At 35.2% G+C, this 24482-nt stretch overlaps 3 protein-coding genes across 3 annotated transcripts in view; 1 reads left to right on the top strand and 2 right to left on the bottom strand.

Annotated features, from left to right (window-relative positions):
- Window positions 1-24482, bottom strand: part of LOC143711053 (E3 ubiquitin-protein ligase TRIM35-like) — a 242540-nt gene that overhangs the window by 100578 nt on the left and 117480 nt on the right. The gene's annotated exons all lie outside the window — the stretch shown is intronic.
- Window positions 1-24482, top strand: part of LOC143710912 (uncharacterized) — a 195562-nt gene that overhangs the window by 65093 nt on the left and 105987 nt on the right. The window lies entirely within an intron of this gene.
- LOC143710918 (1-phosphatidylinositol phosphodiesterase-like) lies at window positions 11502-19684 on the bottom strand. The gene is made up of 3 exons (XM_077202161.1): window positions 19644-19684; window positions 13885-13894; window positions 11502-12329 (listed from the first exon to the last, which is right to left on the bottom strand). The coding sequence occupies exons 1-3, from the start codon at window positions 19682-19684 to the stop codon at window positions 11502-11504; spliced, it is 879 nt and encodes a 292-aa protein (XP_077058276.1).

Genomic DNA, 24482 nt, shown 5'->3' with positions numbered 1-24482 from the left:
TATCACAATCTTATGACCTGAATCACTGAACTCATATAGAACCAAAATACTGAGTTAAGTTTATTTTATGGATTATAGCAGCTCTGCCACTGTAGAGAATACCATTTTTAGCCTTTACAATGGAATCCAAATGATCAAATTAAAAAAAAAGAAACTAAAAGAAACTTCTTAAAATATATTTTTTATGCAGGCACACACAGACATCAAGAATCAGACTGTGAATCTCAACAATGGTGACAATTACAATGCATGTTGCAGTGCATTCTGGGTGCCACCAATCAAAACTCATCCATGGCTCCCATCATGCATTGCTCCATGAATAAATAATGAGCTTATGATCAGAGGTGATCTGTTTGTCACCATTGCTGAGATTCATATGCTAAATATTGATGTCTGTGTGTGCTTGCATACAAATGCTTTTTAGAGATTTTTTTTTTTTTTTTTTTTATTTGATCATTTGGATTTCTTTGAAAAGGCTAAGAATGGTATGCTCTACAATGGCAGTGCTGCTATAATCTATAAGGTCACCTTAACTCAGAATTTGTCTTCAATATGAATTCAGTGATTCAGGTAAACGTTTATGTTAAAACACAATCAACCATCTGCTCCCAGCTTCCCCTTGGGGTACACAAAATCTCGAGCAATCCAATAGTTATTAATACTATTAAGATTTGGCATCAATTCAGGAAACAATTTGGTCTACATAGAGCATCGATTCATATGCCAATTTCAAATAATCACTTATTTTCCCCGTCCCTTGCAGACAGCTTCTTTGATATTTGGGCAGCTAAGGGTCTCTCTACTCTAAACGACTTGTATGAAAACGAAGTCTTCTCCTCTTTCTCTTCTTTATCAGCTAAATTTAACCTTCCTAATAGTCATCTTTTTCGTTTTTTTCAAGTGAGGCACTTTATTCAAAAGTTATTTCCCCATTTTCCCAATCGTCCACCCGAATCAGAAATGGACTCAATTCTCACCTTCGACTCTGGTCAAAGACGACTGATTTCAATAATTTATGGTAAAATAATCTCCTTAACCCCTTCTCCGATTAACTCCCTTAAGCTAACGTGGAAGCAAGATTTGGGCATTGACATTTCCGATGACCAGTGGAAAAACATCCTTAGTTTAGTTCACTCTTCATCTATTTGTGCTAGACATGCCCTAATACAATGTAAAGTGCTTCACAGAGCCCATTTCACTAATGCCAGACTGGCAAAAATAATTCCTAACAGAAGTGGTGCCTGTAACAGATGCAGACAATCCCCAGCCGATCATCTTCACATGTTCTGGTCATGCCCGGTGCTATCAGACTATTGGTCCGACATTTTCAGAACTCTCTCACAGGCTCTCAATTACACTTTTATCCCTAATTCCTTAACTGTCCTGTTTGGCCTTTCTCCAATCAGAAGTATACCAGCTACAGCGCACTGCGTCATTGCCTTTACTACTTTGCTAGCCAGGCGTGCCATCCTCCTTAAATGGAAGCATGCTTCTCCTCCATCACATGATGATTGGATAAGAGAGGTATTGCAATGCATCCACCTTGAAAAAATTAGACACTCTCTTAAGGGTTCGCTGAGATCATTTCATAAAACTTGGAGCCCTGTACTGACTACTATTGAAGGCCTGATCGTGAAGTCAGGACCTCCTGATTAGACTTCTGTGGAGAGGGGGGAGACTTTTCTTCTTTTGTTTACTGTCTTATAATATTCAATTCAATTCAATTCAAGTTTATTTGTATAGCGCTTTTCACAATACACATTGTCTCAAAGCAGCTTTACAGAAATTGCATTTCGGAAATGTACATAGAAAAATACAGTTAGTTAATCATGTATTAATTTATGGCATAACATATCGCCGGCTTTGAGTCGTCTCTTCACAGGCGTCGAGTCGTCTCTTCACAGGCGTTGGGGCATCTGAAGTCTCCGTGAGAGGCTGGATACAAACTGGAGCTGACGAACGCTATTTACCTCGGGACTAGCGTCCCGAGATAACAGCAGAAAGGCAGATGGGAAATAATTAGCATAGCTGATGTTCATAATGTTAATGCATTCGAACTGATTCAGCAGTAGTATCAAAGGTTAAGCATTAAGTGAATGCTTGGTTAAAGAGATGCGTCTTTAATCTAGTTTTAAACTGGGACAGTGAGTCTGAGTCTCGTACAATATCAGGAAGGCTATTCCAGAGTTTAGGAGCTAAATGCGAGAACGCCCTCCCTCCTTTAGTGGACTTAGATATCCTAGGAATGACCAGAAGCCTCGAATTTAGTGATCTTAAAGAGCGCGATGGATTGTATGGCGATAGAAGGTCTGTTAAATACACAGGAGCTAAACCATTTAGGGCTTTATAGGTCAGTAGGAATACTTTGTAATTGATACGTAACTTAATAGGTAACCAGTGTAGAGATGATAAAATAGGTGTTATATGATCATATTTTCTCGATCTAGTAAGAACTCTAGCAGCTGCATTTTGCACTAACTGTAGCTTGTTTATTGAGGATGCAGGACAGCCAGCTAATAAAGCATTACAGTAATCTAGTCTCGAGGTCATGAATGCATGAACTAACTTTTCTGCATCAGAAACAGATAGCATGTTGCGTAGCTTAGCAATGTTTCTAAGGTGGAAAAAGGCTGTTCTTGTAATATATGAAATATGATTTTCGAAAGTCAAGTTGCGGTCTAGTATAACACCCAGGTCTTTTACTGTAGTGGATAAAGTAACAGGACATCCTTCTAAATTAAAGTTGTATTGTAAGGGATTTTGTGGGTAGTTTTTTTGGACCAATAAGTAATACCTCCGTTTTATCTGAATTTAATAGCAGGAAATTACACGTCATCCAGCATTTTATATCATTTAGACACTCTGTCAATTTAGATAAGTTAGTGTTTTCATCTGGTCGTGATGAGATATATAATTGAGTGTCATCAGCATAACAGTGGAAATTAATTCCATGTTTTCTTATAATATTACCAAGCGGCAGCAGGTATATTGAGAATAGCAGAGGGCCTAACACCGATCCTTGCGGCACTCCATAGTCTACTGACGTTATCTTTGATTTTTCCCCATTTAAACAGACAAAATGGTAACGGTCTGATAAGTACGATCTAAACCAGCTTAATGCCTGTCCCTGAACACCAGTGTAGTTTTGTAGTCGATCCAAGAGTATTTTATGATCGATAGTGTCGAACGCAGCGCTAAGATCGAGTAGAACTAGTATTGAGATACAGCCTTGGTCAGAAGCTAAAAGTAAATCATTTGTAATTTTAACTAGCGCAGTTTCTGTGCTATGATGCGGTCTGAATCCCGACTGGAATTTTTCATAGATATCATTTTCTTGTAGGAAAGAACACAATTGAGCGGACACAACTTTTTCTAGTATTTTAGACATAAATGGAAGATTTGAGATGGGTCTGTAATTTGCTAAGTTATTTGGATCTAATTGCGGTTTCTTAATGAGAGGTTTTATTACTGCCAGCTTGAATATTTTTGGAACATGACCTAAAAATAAAGACAAGTTAATAATATTAAGAAGAGGCTCTTCGACTACAGGTAACACTTCTTTCAGTAGTTTAGTGGGTATCGGATCTAATAAACATGTTGTTGTTTTAGATGCAATGATAAGTTTATTTAGCTCTTCCTGTCCTATAGTTGTAAAGCGGTGTAGTTGTTCCAGAGGGGATATAATTGAGGCTGAATCATAAGACACCATAAAAGAGTGTACATTTACAATTGTGTTTCGGATGCTTTCTATTTTCTCATTGAAGTAATTCATAAAATCATTACTACTATATTGTAATGGAATATTTTGCTCTGGTGATGTTTGTTTATTTGTTAGTCTAGCCACGGTGTTGAATAAAAACCTTGGATTATTTTGGTTATTTTCTATTAGTTTGCGGAGATGCTCAGCCCTGGCTGCTTTTAGAGCCTTTTTATAACGTGACATACTGTCTTTCCACGCGATTCTAAAGACCTCTAAATTAGTTTGTTTCCATTTACGCTCTAAGTTACGAGTTTCTCTCTTGATTGCATGCGTAGCACTGTTGTACCATGGTGCTTTAGTTTTCTCTCTAACCTTTTTTAATCTAATTGGTGCAACAATCTCTAGTGTACTAGAGAACATGGTGCTCAAACTGCTAGTCATTTCCTCTAGTTCATCTGTTTGTTTGGGTGCACTGAGCAGCTGAGATAGATCAGGTAAGCTATTTGAGAATCTATCTATAGTGGTTGGAAGGATTGTTCTGCCTGGTCTATAACGTGGCGCAACATGACAAATTTCAGCAGTACGTATTATACAAGTTACCATGTAATGATCAGTGAGATCATCACTTTGCGGTACAATATTTATATCAGTTGGATTGGTTCCATATGATATAATTAAATCTAGTGTATGATTTATAATAACAACTTTTGTATGCGTATTTATTTTTATTTATTTATTTTATTATTTTTATTATATATATATATATATATATATATATATATATATATATATATATATATATATATATATAATTATTTTTTATTTTTTTATTTTTTTTCTCTTATTATAATTTGTTTTTATTTATTTTTTTATTTTATTTACGTGAGAGCTATGAGTGGCCTTAGGGGTGGGGTGGGGGGGTTGATTGGTGAGGGTCTATATTGATGTGCGGAACTGTTCTGTTGATTTCTTTCTTTTCTCTCTCTTTCAGACACCTTGTTTCATTTTACATCTGTTGTTTGTAACACCCTTTATATGTCTGCAGAAAACTTAATAAAAAATAAAAATAAATAAATAAATAAAAAAACACAATCAACATCTACAGACCACCTTTTCTATTCGATCATCTGGCTGTTATAACTCAGATACAACAGCCAAACAAAATATAAAGTTAATAATGTGAGGGTCAAGAGCCCAACTAAAACAAACACTGATCATCATAATGGTGACTTAAAATTCTGGTTATCTCCTTCAGTGATTCTGCTTGTTAACATCAGGTGTCTTCAATAATGCTCAATCATCACTCAATTATTCACTTAATTCTCTCATTAACTTTAACACTGCTTCAGTGTTCATTTAACACTCAGCTCAGAGTTTAATTGGATCGCTTAAAATGACTTCCATGATGTTGAAGTTACATGAACAAATTATGTTTGTTTAACGTAACCCTGTTATGTGGAACCTGTGGAACCTGTTTACATAAAAAAGTTAAGTAAAGCCAACACATCATTTTTTTTAGTGTAGGGGGGTACGAGACGACCACCATTCAGCCCAAAAAAAGTAATATAATCATTCCAATGACTCCAAAGCTGTTCGGTTAAGGTAGAAAAGTTGCATAGTGCTGCTTTAAATGAACTTTCCTGGGAGTTTATTTGGATCCAGACTCAAGAGTGTTAAAGTTAATGAGATAATTGTGACCCTGCCTGTGAAAACCCAGCTAAAGTCATTTTTTTGTGATTCACTGTTTTCTACATAAAATCATCCTACATAATGTAAAGAACATTCTGTGAAAATATAACCTTGATATCTTTAATATTGACTGAGTAAGGCTATGTCAAAGATTTGCTGAATTTCGGGCTCAGAAAATCATGTTTTTGAGAAATTCCAATTTAAAAAAAAGCTTATTTTTAAAACTGCAACACATTTGATCCATAATTATCCTCCAGATGTGCCATATACCAAATTAAAGCTGAGATTCTCCCCTTTTTAGTGATATATGACACATTTATGGGAAAATTCTTAAAGTTTTGTAAAACAGGCCTATTTATTATGATGCGCATGTCCAAAAAACTAAAAGCATAAAAACATTGAAACGAATGAGGGTACCAGAAGAGCTTGATTGTAGCAACAATTACCATGTCAATTCAGTTGAATGATGTGTATAACTTTATTAGTAAAATTAAATATCAGTGAAAATATAATATCAGACTAATAGCTTGGGGTTCAATCACCAAAACTGGCTCGTCCTCATCATCATGTTGGTCACTGCCTGAAAAAACAAGGAGAATTGTTTCAATTCAAAGCAAGAGACCTAAATGGAGACCTAAACATGCAGGGGGAGGGGGGTTATCCATTTTAAATCCACATTTAAAATGGATAATGAAGCATTTTATATGAAGATATCAGACTGGATCTGATTAATTGAGGGGAGGGCATTGGGACAAGAAACAGGTATGGATATGGCCATGGCTTCAATTCAGAGTGTAATCAAACAAATAAACATCATGTCATAAACGTAATTAATTTAAACTGACTCAATCCCAATCAACAAATGTAATAAACATTTAAATCCACTATTTTTGCATCACAGGATGAATTCTGTGTTAGCATTACATTGGCTGAACACTGACAGTAGGCCTATGTTACATATTCAGCATTAAAAAAAAATAATGACAAAAACTTACCGTCAAATTCCTCGTCAGTTTCGTCATAGATTGTGTCCTGTTCATCATCACCATCATCCTCCAGAAAATCATCCGCTATAAAACCGGTTAAATCATAATTTGGGGCAATTCTTCTTAAATGTTTGGCGATGACACGAAACAATCTCCTCAGATATCTGAACCCGGTTTAAATCGCTTTTTTTTTTCATTGCGTTGACCTGATTGCCGCTCGTGCGGATTGATATTAAGGTCTGTTCACTCTTTCTAATAGAAATAAGTAGAAAAGAAGTTCCTGAACTGAATGATAAGAATCAGCAGGTGTTGTTGCGCCGAAAAATAAACCCAGAGACGATTGAAATGTAAAGAAAGCCCACGTCCGGTATTTTTTTTTTTTGCGCAAAAGTATAACGTAGTGTCAATAAAATCATTAATTTTAGTATTTATCATGTTATAAATGAAAATGTGAGTATTGCATCTCAAAACCCTTGGTATAATCTATCATTTACAGCAATAAACACACATGACCTATTTTTGTCATTTTTATGGCTATGACTACTTTGACGCTCTTTTACTCATAATTAGATTCTGCGACTTTAGCCGGGGGTTCACAGGCGGGGTCACAATTAAGTGAATAATTGAGTGATGATTGACCATTATTGAAGACACCTGATGTTAACTAGCAGAAACACTGAAGGAGAAAAATCTATATTTTAGTCACCGTTATGGTGATCAGTGTTTGCTTTAGTTGGGCAGTTGACCTTTAAATTTTTAACTTAAGATTTTGTTTGGCTGTTGTAAATGAATTTTAACAGCCAGATGAACAAAGAGAAAAGGTGATCAGACGTTATGTTTTGACATAATTATTATTTGACCTGAATCACTTAACTCATTTAGAGTCTAATCTTTGACTTGAATGTATAATGATCATAACAGCATCACTGAGATTCTACAGCATTAGACCAAAAATGTTCAATATTAACCAAATAATATCTTAAAAGTTGTTCTGATAAAAAAAAAAAAAAACATTCCTTTTTAGGCACACACAGACATCAAGATTCAGTGTATGAATCTCAACAATGGTGACAAACAGAATATTCAATTAGCAAAAGGAAATTTCTAAGACAATTCAGATCATAATTTATTCATACCGCAATGCATGATGGGAGCCATTAATGAGTTTTGATTGGTGGCACCCAGAATGCACTGCAACATGCTATTTAATTGTCACCATTGTTGAGAATCACAGGCTGATTCTTGATTCCTGTGTGTCCAAATAAAATAATTTTCTTTTGAATAGAACAACTTTTAAGAAATCTTTTGGATAATATTTAAATTACTGAAAATAGTATATTGTGTAATCAAAAGCTTAAACTTTGATATACAAATGAGTTTTGTGACAAAAGATGATTATGTCAAAACATAACAGACTTCACCTCATCATCTTTCCTTGTTGTTCATGTGGCTGTTACAACTCAGGTACAGCAGTCAAACAAAAACCACCATTAACAGTTTAAGGGTCAAGAGTCCAACTAAAGCAAACACTGATCATCATAATGGTGACTTAAAATGTGATTTTCTCCTTCAGTGATTATGCTTGTTAACATCAGGTGTCTTCAATAATGCTCAATCATCACTCAATTATTCACTTAACTATCTCATTTACTTTAACAATTTTGAGTCTGGATCCAAATGAACTCCCAGGAAAGTTCATTTAACACTGGAGTTTTTGCTTTGGGTGGAATAAAAATATGGCAGGACTTTTACTTTGTGACCCCTGGACTTTCCACCTCTGGAGCTAAGGGCCGAGTTTGGACACCCCTGCATTAAACACTGATAATAAAAATTAGTGTGTAACTAATAACACACAGTTATCAGATGAAAATGTCTGATGTGTTTGATCAATAGGACGAGTGTCATAATTCATAATAATCTGTCCCACTAAGCAAAATGATGTCCAAAAGACGTCTTTTCAATGTCTTTGTCACAAAAGTCGGGCGTTGAAAAGACGTCCACTGAGGAGCCAGAATGAAAGTTTTTATGACGTCTTTTTTTGACGTGTTCTGGACGTCCGATCTGGACGTTCATGGACTCTCTTCGCACAAGGTTAAAAACTAGTTCAAATGTGGTCATTGTGGACATATTTTAAACAGCATTTATGGTCTCATTTAGACAATTTATACTGTTTCTGGACGCATTAAATTAAAACTCATGTTTATTTCAATGTCATTTCCTTACATTGTTTAGATGAGGTTTAGATGTTGGTTTCATTTTAAGTTACCATTGTGGTCATCAGTGTTTGCTTTAGTTGGGCTCTTGTTCCCAGTTCTTCTTACTTTAGCTTTTCTTTGGCTGTTGTAACTGTGTGTTTGTATAACACCATTGTTGTGGCGGAGAAAGCCAAGAAAGAGTACGATAAACTGTCATCAACTCCATGTTGATGATGACAAAATCAACACAAAGCCAGCAATTAATATTGTTTAAACTTTAGTCTTTATGTCTGGCATTAATAACCACCAATCTTGTGGTACTGCATTAAAATGATCACTTATTTGAAGGTGAATAAAAAGCATGATTACACAATGTTTTGAGAAAATGCATCATATAGTCCTCCTCAGTATTTTGTTCCAATCACCTGGATTTGCTAATTCAGACAGGAGACAGAACTAACTAGTGAAATCAGCTGACTGAGTTCATGGGTGGAATAAACTTATGGCAGGACTTTTACTCTTTGGCCCCTGGATTACCCACCTCTGGAGCTAAGGGCCGAGTTTGGACACCACTGCATTAAACACTGATAATAAAAATTAGTGTGTAACTAATAACACACAGTTATCCAGATCGAACGTCCAGAACACGTCAAAAAAAGACGTCATAAAAACTTTCATTCTGGCTCCTCAGTGGACGTCTTTTCAACGTCCGAATTTTGTGACAAAGACATAGAAAAGACGTCTTTTGGACATCGTTTTGCTTAGTGGGTACAAACCTCCATAGGTCACAATCCACCACCCAAAGCCTTCTTTCCAAAATCCTGGCCGACATGACATTATGCGCAACTTTCCGCTTTCTACATATATAGACGGGGTGGGCTCCTTGTCATGAGCTGTGATTGGTCCGTCCTTTGGACAGACGTGGTGTAATTTGTGCTTCCATAGTCTATCACACCTGAGGCGTTTCCCATAGTGAGATACCGAACGATCGTTTGAAAGAGAACCAGACTTCATTCTTATTTGGAAAGCATGTTTACTCTGTCTGAATCGTTCCCTTTCCCCTATACACTCTAAAAAGAGATGTGTTAAAAAACAACACACATCATGTGTTGATGGTATTTTGACACGTTGTGTAGATTTTTTAACACACAATGTGTGTTAAAATGTAACTGATAGAATAGCACTGGGTGGAGGGAAGTTTGTGTTTATGAAAATAATTATAGGTATATTTTATATGGTATCCCATAAAAAGCTCTAAAATAAATAAAAGAATACATTACAATAAATAAAGAAAATCTTAATTCATAAAAACTTTATGAAGATTAACTGGTGTTTTTTGGCAGCCAATCACATCATGCCTCTTTTTTGCAATGTCTTTTTCAAATGCTGCTTTTACTTGTTATTAATAACCAATTTATTATAACAAACAATTTATTTCTGTCAGACTCTACAGAAGCTCTTATTGAGAATTAGCAGGTTTCGTGTTGATGATTCATTGAATATTTCATTTGAAGTCACCAGAATCGTGATCAGTGTCAGCTTTATTTGGGCTCTTGACCCTTCACTCTTTAACATTAGTTTTCTCTGTTGCTGTATTTGTGTATTTATTTTGCACATTTGAAACAGCAGATTTAATCATGAAAAAAGGTCATCAGATGATAAAATTATCATAATGTAATTTTGTTAAGCATAGCAAGAGTTTAATATCTATAAGATGAGTTTTGTAAGAGCTTCTTTTTATCTTCAGTTGATTTAATCTAAGGCTGTGACTAAAAGTCAGTTGTAGTTCTTGTGTTTCTCTTTCCTTCATTGATTCTGCTTGTTAACAGCAGGTGTGCATCACTAATGCTCAATCAACACTTAATTAATCACTTAATTATCTAATTAACTTTAACACTGCTTCAGTGTTATTTTAACACTCTGTAGAGTGGGACCATATTTGCTCCGAGCAGTGTTGATTTAACACTGGGGATTTTGCTGTGTACTAAAACCTAGCCTGGATACCAGCCTGAACCCCGCCCACAACATTTTTTGGTCGGGAAGTTCGGTCTGGACTCGATCCATTGAGGAGTAATTATGATCGGTTCAGAAATCGTCGGGCCAATCAAATGGCCAGGGCGGGCTTTATACGATGATGGACAGATGATCTGCAGTTACGTAATCATCACGTCATCAAAGAGCGCTTGGTTTGAACTGGTTTACAACAAAGATCCCAACTAACAGACTTTTGTTATAAGAACGTTCTCCAAATATTCAGTATTGGTTCTGGGAACGTGAAAAATGTCCAGTTTTCTTGACGTTAGAGGAACGTGTTTTAAAAGGTATAATGTTCCTCAAACGTTCTTTCAACGTAAATTTTTTTTTAAATTAAACATTCTAGGAACGTTGATTTCTAACATTCCAAGAACATAAAAATGTCCAGTTTCCTGAATGTTACTAGAACGTTATTTAAAGGTTAGTGGAACATTTTTCACGTTCCCAGAACCAACACTGAATATTTGCAGAACGTTCTTATAACAAAAGTCTGTTAGCTGGGATGACTGCAGCTGGAGAATTGAGATGTGTAGATTCTGCTATCACGTCTGTTGTAAAAGAAATCGACAGCGCATTAATTTTAAAAGACGAACAGAGAACTGCAATCAAGGCATTTGTCGATCGTAAAGATGTGTTTGCTGTCCTTCCTTGTCGTTTGCTTGCTCTGATTGGTTGTAGGTCTGTCCAATTGAGTGCAGAGTTTTTTCGGTTAAGAAACACCTCATAATCAAAGCCCTATGGAGCAATATCAGACTCACATTCTGACTAGAATATGAGTATGATGAAGTCAGGCTAACTAAAACCATAAAGAAACATGAAAACACAGAGTAGCTCTCTGGTTTGAAAAAACAGAATCAGTCAGAGCATTCATTTCTCGATAATTACAGACTGAAACATCTAATTATTTAATTCAGTGATCTTTCTAATCAAATCCAAACCTGGGAAGTCCATAGCTATAACCCCAAAACGAACCTTGGGATTGTTTTTAGATTCGTTGTTGAGATGATCATACAGCCAGGGGTTGATGTCTTCTGCCAATTTTTTGGGGGTCTTAAATACATGCAATTTAGGCCAGCCTGTGCCACTTGAATAGATTAGAAAAACTTTATCAGCTCTATCATTTTCGTCTCTAGCCTTAGTCAGATGGCTTTTAATCTTTTCTTCCTTTATTTTAACATCAGTTACTATATAGTCCTTACGTTCATCAGTTTCAGTTAGACTGATACCCAGCTCAAAGGCGTTTTTCTGAACAAATACAATCTTTCCTCTTACTTGCCCAATTGTTGGTATTTTTTCTAAAATCCAGCTAATGTCATTTTCAATCATATTTTCAATTAAATTTTGAACTCTGCCTTTAAAAAGAAAAATGACAGGCTTAACTCTGACCAACACTGTCTCAGTATTATATTCAGATAAAAATGTCTTAATCGTGTCAACAGCATCCGGGAATGATGTATGTTGGTAAATCGGTCCATGCATAATTATTAATCCTAAGGCAGACACTCTCAAGTCGAAGTAGCGTATCCCAGCCTTTAGCTGGTCCTTTAGTGACCATGCCTGACATTCTGCTGCTGGTCCTCCATGAAGAGCCAAGGAGTCATGGGTACCAGGAATAGTGAGCTCAGAAAGTAATGTTTCATCATTCAGAGATTTCATCCAGCGAATTTCATAATTTTTAGGGAGATTGAGTTGTGCCACGTCATTAAACGCTTCTAGTTGACTACTCTTGAATATTACACAGTCCAGTCTGTGGAAAAAAATCAGAATATCAGGTCAACAATACTTAACACGAGTTCTTCATACACAAACTGGTTGTGTGTGTGAGTGTGTGTGGGTAGAGGGGTAGAGCATGGTGCTAGCAACAGCAAGATCATGGGTTAAATTCACAGGACGTATCAATATCACTGTAAAACCAAACAGTATATTTACACAATTAAATTGAGTTCACTGCACTCAAATAATACTGAAACTTGAAGTGGCTTGAATGACTGAAACAGAACTCAAACTGAATGAGTTATAGAACATTTCTAGATCCCAAAATGATAATTGAATAATAATTATATAGTTAAGTTAATTAATCATCAATTAAGTGATGATTGATCATTAGTGATGAAGACCTGCTGTTAACAATCAGAATCACTGAAGGAAAGAGAAACACAAGAAATACAAGGTTTAAGGTCACCATGATGGAGATCAGCGTTTGCTTTAGATGGGCTCTTGACCCTTGACTATTGAGTACAAGATTTTCTTTGGCCGCTGTAATTGAGTGTTTATGAAACATTTGTTATGGCACAAGTCAAGGACAAGTATGATGATGATATTCATCACTTAAAGGGTGATTCCACTGGTGGAGACATGAATATGTATTGAAAGTGGGTGATATATGTAGTAGAATAGTGCTTGTGGATTGTAGACAGCAATCCCCATAGTGCATTGCAATGCTCAGCTCCGCAGGCCACTCCCACCTCTACGCTACCGCCTGGAAATCATTTCACACAATTTCTAGTGAAGAGTTACTTTGCGAACTAATTATTGAATTACTCCTCATTTTGTTTCGAAATGGTGTGCACTTGCATAGTACCGGCATGTTCAGCCAGCACAAGGAAAATACACAGAGTAAGTTCTCTGTTTAAGCAATTAAATATTTTATCTATTTTCAGCATAAACATCTATCAAACATGTATCTTTATGTACAAATATATGGTTCAAAATCATAGCCTCCCAAAAGTGTTTAATAACTATTTTTTAATTAATTCTGATGTCCATTCATATCCAACCCGACAAACAATGAATGTTCATCTTCCCTATTATCATACAAGTCTTGGTCAATTTTCCTTAAAATATAGAGGACCGTCACTTTGGAATACTATTCCTCGTTTTATTAAAACTAGCTCATCATTGTCAGTATTTAAGTCAAGCATGAAAAAACACTTGTGTGATTGTTAAAATTTCTGTATATGTGTTTTCTTTAATTGTCTGTCGTTATTGTGACGATTGTTGTTATTTATTATAATAATTTGGTGTAGTATTAATTGAAAATCCAGAGGGGAGGTTTTACTATAAGCCCTTGGGGGTTTCTTACCTCTCCTGTATAATCCATATGTATTGTTTTAATATCTATTTGTTTTGTTGTTGTGCTAAATAAAAAAAATTAAAAAAAAATAAAAAAAAGTTTTCATAGATTACCCAAAGATTTGGACTTGTGCAAAAAGTGGCTACGGGCTATCAATAACCCGAAGTTCGGAGAGGACACAGCCATTGAAGCACTAAAACATCTGACGGTGTGCAGTCTACATTTCAATCCAGAAGATTTCGAACCCAACCCCTTATGGTGTGTTCACACCGAACGCGAATAGAGCGTCAAATACGCGTCTATCGCGTCTAGTTAGACGCTTGAACAATCGCTCGAGTTCAAATTTTTCAACTTGCGCGGAAGACATTCGCAGCAAACACGACGCCCAATTCGCGTCATTCGCAACGCCCGGCGCGAATGATGCGTCTATTCGCGTCTTTGCATTGACTTTGTATGTAATCCACTCGCGCAAATAATTAAATTCGCGTTCGGTGTGAACACACCATTTGAAGAGACCCGCGCTTGTGAAAACCGCAATTCCGTCGATATTTACCTTGTCAGATGATGACGACGAACAGCCAGGAACGTCTGGAACTAGCAGTGCTAGTAGCGCTAAACGCATTTGCCTGAAGGTAAGGTTCTTTCTGACTCGACTCTATTAGCAGCTAGTGGCTACTGAGAACACACACTGACATAGTCGTCTGCTGTAAAGCAACACATCTCCTATGATTTCATCTGTTTACAAATTTTCAAAAAGTTTCTGCCGGTGAAATCAAACGCACTGGCACTGATCTGTGATAGGTCTGTTAGCGCATTATGTCCAACCCCCTATGGGCGGGTTTGAATGGGTGGGAGCTAGTGCTTGTAGTCTTTACAGAACCCCCCCCCCCCCCCCCTTTACACTTCCTCCTACAATGACGCAAAATGACGATTTTTTGCATCATTGTAGGAGGAAGTGAAAAAGGTAAATAGCGGATTTCTCTCGTCTCAGGGGAAAATGAGAGAGTGTTGCACGACCATTCAACATTATGACTGGGTGTCTAACAATAGAAAGCTTAATGCAAATGGGTGGAGTGTCCCTTTAATGGCTTGATTCACTAATCGCATTCAGTCTAATCTCTGATTATATTATTAGTCGCATTCAAAAATAGATTCTACAGCATAAGAACTAGCAATGTTATGACTATCAGATAATATGAAGGATTTTACAGAAAATGTAATTCATTACCAAAACTAACACAGATATCATGAATCAGCATATGAATCTCAACAATGGTGACCATCAAAAAATGATTCATACTGCAATGCATGCTGGGTACTACCATAATACAAACTAGGCCTGGGCGATATATCGCACGATATTGTTATGCGCATCTCGTCAGTAAAGCCGGTTCCTTGATTAGTAGTAAATCGACTTCACCTGCTTTCAGATGGAGCGGCATTTACTACAAAGAGCCGTAGTTACCTGACAAGCTGAGCCATATCGCATTAATATCGCGGACGTATCGCCAGCGATATTTAATGCGATATGGCTCAGCTTGTCAGTTAACTACGGCTCTTTGTAGCAAAAACTCCAGTGTTCAATTAACACTCCTGGGAGTGTATATGAGTCCACACTCAAGAGTGTTAAAGTTAATGAGATATTTAAGTGATTAATTGAGTGATGATTGAGCATTATTGAAGACACCTAAAGCAGAATCACTGAAGGAGAAAATCTAAAATTGTAAGCCACCGTTATGGTGATCATTGTTTGCTTTAGTTGGGCTCTTGACCCTTAGATTATTAACTTTAGATTTTGTTTAGCTGTTATATCTGAGTTATAACTGCCAGATCAACAAAGAAAAAAAGTGATCTAATTATGTTGATTGTATTATGACAATCATCATTTGATCTTTATGTTTGTGATTTATGCTGTTGGTTACAGCATAACTGTGATTCTGCATAAATATCCAGAATTTTAGATATAATATAAAGGATTTCTTAAAAGTTGTTTAAAAAAAATCTTTCTTTTAGGCACACACAAACGTCAAGATTGAGTCAATGCATCTCAACAATGGTGATGAGCAGAATATTCAATTAGGAAAAATAAATTACATAGACAATTCAGATCATAATTTATTCATACCGCAATGCATGATGGGAGCCATTAATGAGTTGTGATTGGTGGCAGCCACTGCAACATGCATTATTATTGTCACCATTGTTGAGATTCACAGGCTGATTATTGATGTCTGTGTTTCTAAATGAATTAATTTGAAAGTTTTGTGATCAGAACAATGTTTATGAAATATTTTAGATTATAAGAACAATACTGATAATCATATGCTGTAGAATCAACAAGGCTGTTGCTAATGACGTAAACCAAACTATCTCAATAAGATTCTTTTTCAGATCACAGCATGATTATGCCAAAACACAACCAACACTATCAGATCACACTTTTCTTTGTTCATTTGACTGTTATAAATCAATAACAGCAGACAAAAAATTTTTAAATTGAAAGTAGAAGGGTGGCTTATAATTTGTGATTTTCTCCTTCAGTGATTCTGCTTGATAACATCAGGTGTCTTCAATAATGCTCAATCATCACTAAATTAATCACTTAATTATCTCATTAACTTTAACACTCTTGAGTGTTAATTTAACACTCATATCTGCATCATATCTTCCATCTGAAAGCAGGTGAAGGTGATTTACTACTAATCAAAGAACCGGCTTTACTGAAGAGATGCGCATAACAATGTCATGCGATATATCGCCCAGCCCTAATACAAACCTTATCCATGGCTCCCAGCATGCATTGCAGCCTGAATCGTTTTTTGATGGTCACCACTGTTGAGATTCATATGCTGATTCTTGATGTCTGTGTAAGTCAGCATTATACTATAGAGGTTTTTAAAATCTTATTGAAACAATAATGGGCCTTGCAGCAGAATCACAGTTCTTTCATAATGAATATTACAAGTTTAATATCACCTGTTTAATCAGAGATTATTCTCTAGAAAAGATCAGAGAATCAAGACACCAAATGATGATTCATCATTTCATAAATCATCATTTCATAAATCATCATCAAAACAAAATTTTCTTTTGGCTTTTGTGTCATAACAAATGTGTTATATAACCACTCAGTTACAGCATCCAGAGAAAAAACTGGTGTTATAAATTCAAGGGTCAAGAGCCCAACTAAAGCAAACACTGACCACTATCATGGTGTCTTTAAATGAAACAATAAATCATCTTCATCTAAACCTCTGTTCATTCACAATAACAACTTCTGTAGACGCATGATAAAACTCAAACTGGTTAGTAATAAGTGAAGCTGGTAATGCTGTTTGTGGAGTTGTTCAATCCTCCTCTGAGATCTTCAGAGATTTAAACATATTTTATCTTTAGTGATTTCATCTAAGGCTGTGTCTGAAGTTAGTTGTAGTTCTTGTGTTTCTCTGTCCTTCAGTGATCCTGCATGTTAACAGCAGGTGTTAGTCATTAATGCTCAACAATCACTTCATTAATCACTTAATTAATCACTTAATTTCTTGACTGCAATATCTACTTTTAGTGAACTCAACTGAAATAATTATAGAGTACTCATAACTATTGTTTTTTATGAACTTAAATTAATTGAGGTAATAAGTTTCCTCAAATGTAATGAGTTAGCTTAACTCATTGGATTTGACTTTGTGTGTGATATTGTGAGCTAGCCGTAACTGCAAGTGCTCTGAGTTCATTTAAAGTTTGCCATTTCACTGTTTTTACTCAATAAAGTAAAGTTTCAGCTATATACAGTATTAAATGCAGTGTAAAGTTTAATTGTGCATTAAGAAATATTACTGTTTTAGTGGACTCGATTAAAATAAGTTCAGAGTACTCATAACTAGGGCTGGGCGATAAATCGCACGATATTGTTATGCGCATCCCGTCAGTAAAGCCGGTTCCTTGATTAGTAGTAAATCGCCTTCACCTGCTTTCAGATGGAGCGGCATTTACTACAAAGAGCCGTAGTTAACTGACAAGCTGAGCCATATCGCATTAATATCGCGGACGTATCGCCAGCGATAATTAATGCGATATGGCTCAGCTTGTCAGTTAACTACGGCTCTTTGTACACAGCAAAAACTCCAGTGTTAAATTAACACTCCTGGGAGTGTATATGAGTCCACACTCAAGAGTGTTGAAGTTAATGAGATAATTAAGTGATTAATTGAGTGATGATTGAGCATTATTGAAGACACCTAAAGCAGAATCACTGAAGGAGAAAATCTAAAATTGTAAGCCACCGTTATGGCGATCATTGTTTGCTTTAGTTGGGCTCTTGTCCCTTAGATTATTAACTTTAGATTTTGTTTGGCTGTTGTATCTGAGTTATAACTGCCAGATGAACAAAGAAAAAAAGTGATCTAATTATGTTGGTTATATTATGACATTCAGCATTTGATCTTTATGTTTGTGATTTATGCTGTTGTTTACAGCATAACTATGATTCTGCATAAATATTCAGAATTTTAGATATAAAGGTTTTCTTAAAAGTTGTTTTAAAAAAAAATAGTTCTATTAGGCACACACAAACATCAAGATTCAGTCAATGCATCTCAACAATGGTGACGAGCAGAATATTCAATTAGGAAAAGTAAATTACATAGACAATTCAGATCATAATTTATTCATACCGCAATGCATGATGGGAGCCAATAATGAGTTGTGATTGGTGGCAGCCACTGCAACATGCATTATTATTGTCACCATTGTTGAGATTCACAGGCTGATTATTGATGTCTGTGTTTCTAAATAAATTCATTTGAAAGTGTTTTGATCAGAGCAATGTTTATTAAATATTTTAGATTATAAGAAAAATGCTGATAATTATATGCTGTAGATATCACAAAGCTGTTGCTAACGAGTTAAACCAAACTATCTCAATAAGTTTCATTTTTCTGATCACAGCATGATTATGCCATAACACAACCAACACTATCAGATCACACTTTTCTTTGTTCATTTGACTGTTATAAATAAATAACAGCAGACAAACAAAAGTTAAAGATGAAAGTCTAAGGGTCAAGAGTCCAACTAAAGCAAACACTTATCGCCATAACGGTGGCTTACAATTTGTGATTTTCTCCTTCAGTGATTCTGCTTGTTAACATCAGGTGTCTTCAATAATGCTCAATCATCACTAAATTAATCACTTAATTATCTCATTAACTTTAACACTCTTGAGTGTTAATTTAACACTCATATCTGCATCATATCTTCCATCTGAAAGCAGGTGATGGCGATTTATACTAATCAAGGAACCGGCTTTACTGACGAGATGCGCATAACAATATCGTGCGATTTATCGCCCAGCCCTACTCATAACTATTGTTTTTATAAACTTAAATGAATTGAGGTAATCGGTTTCCTCAAATGAAATGAGTTAGCTTAACTTGTTGGGTTTTACAAGCCACTTCAAGTTTCACAATAACATTTTATGTGCCATTTTCTCCATTACTTTTTATAACATTAACTGTACACACAGTCTCATAAGGACGTGTGCAGTGAGTCACCCAGGTAAAGGACAAAATACAATATTAAAACAAATGGTTGTTTAACACACCTATAGTATTCATAACATCCCAATTGCATAAGTCTAAGTTAGAAAAGGGCAGGTAATGACCTTATCATCAACTTTTGTCTTTTGTCAAATCAACTTATATAATTAATGTGGTTCAGATAACATACTACTTTGAGATTCTGTTGATTAAACCAATCTCCTTTGTATTAACTAAAATTTTTATTTTCAATGAACTCAATATTTAAAGGCAACCAGGTTACTTTCTTTTTTTTAAAAGTTAAACCAACAATTATTTTTTGTTGTGGTGATCAGTATTCAAAGCAAATATTAAATAACATTATCCAAACCCCAATAACCCACCCAATTTCAATAAAATGAAATAAATCACTTCAGTTTTTTTTAAACTCACAGCAGCATCAAGATGAAGAGAAATTTGCCAGGAACTCCCATTTTCTTCATTGTCTAAGTACGGAATAAAACAATACATTAGTACAAAATTGCATTTACAAAGAGGTTTTAATGCAGTATAGAGGTGACATCAATGTATATACACAGATTATAGTTGGAGGAAGCAATGGTCAAATGTTATGTTTTTTTTGTTTTGTTTTTTACAAATGTTTGACAGATAAAATGAAAATTGCAAAATACATATAGCGTTTCTTTACTTTTTATGGCTTTAAATTTAAGTCTACATTAAATACAGCCGACCCAATTCTTACTGTTACAAAAAAAGGGGGAAATAATACCTCACAATTCTTGATGGACACCCAAAAACAAGTGTTGATCACAGCAGCGTTTTAGTTCTGGTAGAGGTAGAGTTCTGTCTGGGAGCTATAAGAACTCACTGATATCATTTGATTGGCCATTGGCTTGAAGTATATTTGCATGCTGTATTAAATGTGCCCTAAATATCTTTTAAGCCAAACTTAAAATGTATGAATTTCTTTGCATTACTTAACCAAAAATATCTAACAAATATCCTTTATTTTAAAGAGCACAAGCAACCCCGGCTTTAATTTATAGATTGTTTTAAATTATAAAACAATAGACATACTGTTTAAAGTGAAGGAAAGAAGTATATAGACACTATCTCTTTGTCAAACAATAGCGGAGCATTTTCAAAGTAATGAAGTATTCAAAGCACTCTGACACCTGTGTGAACTTAAATAAAACTGATTGTATTTACATTTTTCATATTGTTAATTATATATAATTTAGAGTTAAGTATGTGAAATTACAATTAAATTTTGATAGATCTGGCAGAGGGGATGTTTTTCAGAGAATAATTATTTGGGAAAACAAATTATTTTTATGGTGCTTTTTTCCACTCTTTAAAATTATTGGCAGTAAAAATCATTGTCCATGGAACACTCAGAAATACAGAACTTCTATTTTTTTTATTCAATGGTCAAAAGAAATTCATACAGGTTTGGAATGACATGAGAATGATTAAATGATGACAATTTACACAGATATATTTGATTTGATATCTGAGTGAGAAATATAATCCAATGTATGATCATTCTATATGATTCTGCAAACTGGGTGTCATTGAAATTGATAGTGAGAAACAATAGTCCTACGTTATTACAATATCAGTCTTTTGCAGAGGCTGACAGTAACGAAGTATATTTACTTGAGTACTGTACTCAAGTACATTTTGAGTATCTTTTGAGTATTTTTTTGGAAACTTTTTACTTAAACTTCATTACATTTGAAAGACAAATTATTGCATTGCAAGAAGCTGCCTCCTTGTCATTTCTGACTTATAAAAAAAAAAAAAAAAGAATGTCCAAAAGCTGCTATGTGACAAGGTGTACAGCAAACAAGCTAAAAAAAAACGGATTTTTTTTTTATAAGATGTCGACCCCAAAAAACGAGCGTTTAAGGATGCAAAAAGTGGATACAGGCAATAGAGACAGAGCGCAATGAGAACTACGTCCAGTGGAGGGGAAGGTAATCGGCGACAGGAATAGCTTAGCTTACAGAAATATAATATATAAAACTGACATTTGGATACTTGACTTACCAAATTGTTTACTGCACACGTAGTGTATTTTTAGTGCATACTGAGTGTCAGGATCCCACAATTTACCCATTCGTTCCAGCCTGTATCCACTTTTGTCACTATTTGTCCACCTCTGGCCTTTTAATCTTATCTGTTTTTTCAAGGTATAATAAAAAAAGATATAATTGACCATACATTTGCTGTCTGTGTGATTGCATGTAAAAATTAAGATAATCACACCAAAGAAGCCTTTTTATAGCACCAGACAGAAATGACGTTGGACATCCTCAGATAACATTCCCCAGATAGCATAATACACTCAGGCCAGTTCTGGTTAGATTCTCGCCTGCCGGAGACATACCCGTCGGCCCGCTTCTGTCTGCTGCAGTTATGTGGCATATCAGTTATGTCCTTCAGCATTTGGTGGAGGTTATCTGGAATAGGTAAACCTGTGAGTTAGTTGGTTTAAGGTCAATTCATTTCTTCATAAAATTTACTGACAAGGAAAGCTTGACATGCTGTTGACAATGTTTTAGAAGGATGACATGCAGCCCATTACTGTGTGTGTGTGTGTGTGTGTGTGTGTGTGTGTGTGTGTGTGTGTGTGTGTGTGTGTGTGTGTGTGTGCGTGTGCGTGTGCGTGTGCGTGTGCGTGTGCGTGTGCGTGTGCGTGTGCGTGTGCGTGTGCGTGTGCGTGTGCGTGTGCGTGTGCGTGTGCGTGTGCGCGTGCGCGTGTGCGCGTGTGCGCGTGCGTGCGTGCGTGCGTGCGTGCGTCAGCTGCTGGTCTTTCAAAGAGGGGAAGCTCATTTTCATTATTTAATTTATAAATAATATACACCATTATTTATTTTTTATATGTACACCCATACATGTTAGTGTATAATTATAACACACACACACACATATATGAACCGTTTTATTAATTCATTTATAAATAATATATTTTATTATAGTTTTTGTTTATTTTTTTGGTTGCTGATAAATAAATAAATAAATAAATAGAAATCAGGTTGACAATAATTATTAGCACTGTCTGTCGTGCAGTTTGCTAGCTGGCTAGTTCCCCCCTACGACGCTAGCCTAGCCTACTGAATGAATGAATGAATGAACAAACAAACATAGTGGAGCGTTTCATAGTGTTTGAACTTGACTCAAATATAAAGAAATGCGGTCAGTGCTTAACTCAAGGAGTTCAGTGAAGTTGGCAATATATTCAGATAGGCTATTCGAACTTCCCAGATCAATATTTTTGAGCTAAACGTTGATAAAACACAAATTTACAATCAAAGTAACATAGACAACGAGCTACAACCCAATTCTCCTCAAAACTAACTCTGCGAGGGAACAATTTTTTTTTGAGTGGGAACGCAAAAGTTTTGCGAGGGAATACAAAAGATTTGAAAAAAAAAAAAAAAAATCCCGTCCTATAGTCTTTTCCACCACCACGTCCCTTTAGGGGATCCATGTTATTGATGTTTGTCAAAATATAACTTTTTTTCTAATGCACATTTTTTTTTGCTTGTTTTAAGAAAAAGAATTGTATTCAGTTGTGCTATTAGTATACTTATATTAAACTACAGTGCAATGCATAAGTTTAGACACCCATGCTAAAGTTGCCTAAAAAGAGGAATAAAAAATCATCTTTTGGAAAATGCCTTTTTTGTGGAAAACTCCAACCTTTAAGGACACCAATTTTCCTTTGTGAATGAATAATGTAATGTTATAAAATAAATAAATGCTCTTCCTTAAAATACAGGGTGCATAAGTCAGGACACCCCTATGTTAAATACCAATAGAGACAGCAGATTTTTATTTTTAAAGGCCAGTTATTTCATGGATCCAGGATATGCATCCTGATAAAGTTCCCTTGGCCTTTGGAATTAAAATATCCCCACATCATCACACACCCTTCACCATACCTAGAGATAGTTCAGTTAGCCTAATGGTTTGATTTGCATTGAGAGATGATCTTATGGAAAGTACCATGCCAATCTCCAGCAAGAAATTTCCATATAGCTACTGTCAGATCATCTGGCTGAAAGGTAGAGATGTGTGTCATTAGCAGTGTTGGGAGTAAAGCGTTACAAAAGTAATGCATTACAGTAACATATTACTTTTAGCTGTAACGCAGCGATATCAAAGCAATCCGATTGTTTTTTTATAAGGAATAGTATCGAAGATATGTTCACATGCTGAAAAAAATAGAAAATGCTTGTTTATAAATGAGTGTAAAGAAGAAAATCAAGGATTATGAATCAATTTGACGGAGATCCGTGAGTCCGTGTGACAAGGAAACCAGAAAAGTTTAGTTAATAAAATATTTATTTATATATTAAAGATCATTCTTTATTTTTTTTCATATACCACAGTAGGCTACAGAATCTTTCTTTTGACTGTTTTTTTATATAACTTTTGTCACAATATAACTATTATAGCCTTTATTTTACATAGGCTACGTTTAATTAATCATTAATAGGCCTAATAGCCTAATAATAATAAATATAGCAATTTGCATACATGGAATGCAACTCAAAGTGCTTCACAGGCATAACAACAAATAATGAGAACACAATTTCACACAATATCAATATAAAATATTTGAAAACAACTAGCCTACAGGCTATAAAAGTTTCATAATGTAAAATAAAGAAATTGACAAGACTCCTCACTCTTGGCTAGTTCCTATGGATTGACATGTCATTTTATATTCAATAATACACTTCAAAATATATAGATGTATATCAGATATGGTACTGCATGTATATTGCAGATATATTTACTCATGCAACAAACATATATAGAGAAATATATAATGTAATATATTTCTTATTTTTTTTAAATTCTTTATATAATAAATGATTCATCTTGTTTAGATTCAGGATGAATGGCGATCTCAATTCCTTTTGAGTTATGCCAGTTTATTTTTAGGTCACTGGGAAGAGCAATACATATATGATCGATCTAGTAACAAATTCTGTGATAGGATAATTTTTTGGGGACGCTTTATCAATGATATTCTCTTTGTTTGGTCGGGGAATGAGGAAGAACTTTTGCAGTTTCATGAGTACATCAATACAACTAACCCAAATATAAAACTATCAATTGAATATTCAAAAATATCTATACATTTTTTGGATTTGACTATCTCCATAGACGATGATAATTTCTTGTACACAACAATATATAGGAAAAGCACAGATAGAAATACTTTATTGAGGGCTGACAGCTTCCACCCAAGGA

This window comes from Siphateles boraxobius, unplaced genomic scaffold, assembly GCF_051911475.1.
Source record: "Siphateles boraxobius isolate OS27281-9 unplaced genomic scaffold, OSU_SipBor_1 49, whole genome shotgun sequence".
Lineage (NCBI taxonomy): Eukaryota > Metazoa > Chordata > Actinopteri > Cypriniformes > Leuciscidae > Siphateles > Siphateles boraxobius.
The sequence above is the reverse complement of the archived record's forward strand: the minus strand, read 5'-3'. Positions and strand labels throughout refer to the sequence as shown.

What these genes read in the sequence shown, in the direction of transcription:
- LOC143710918 (XM_077202161.1), bottom strand. Translation starts at nt 19,684, where the DNA reads ATGGGAGTTCCTGGCAAATTTCTCTTCATCTTGATGCTGCT.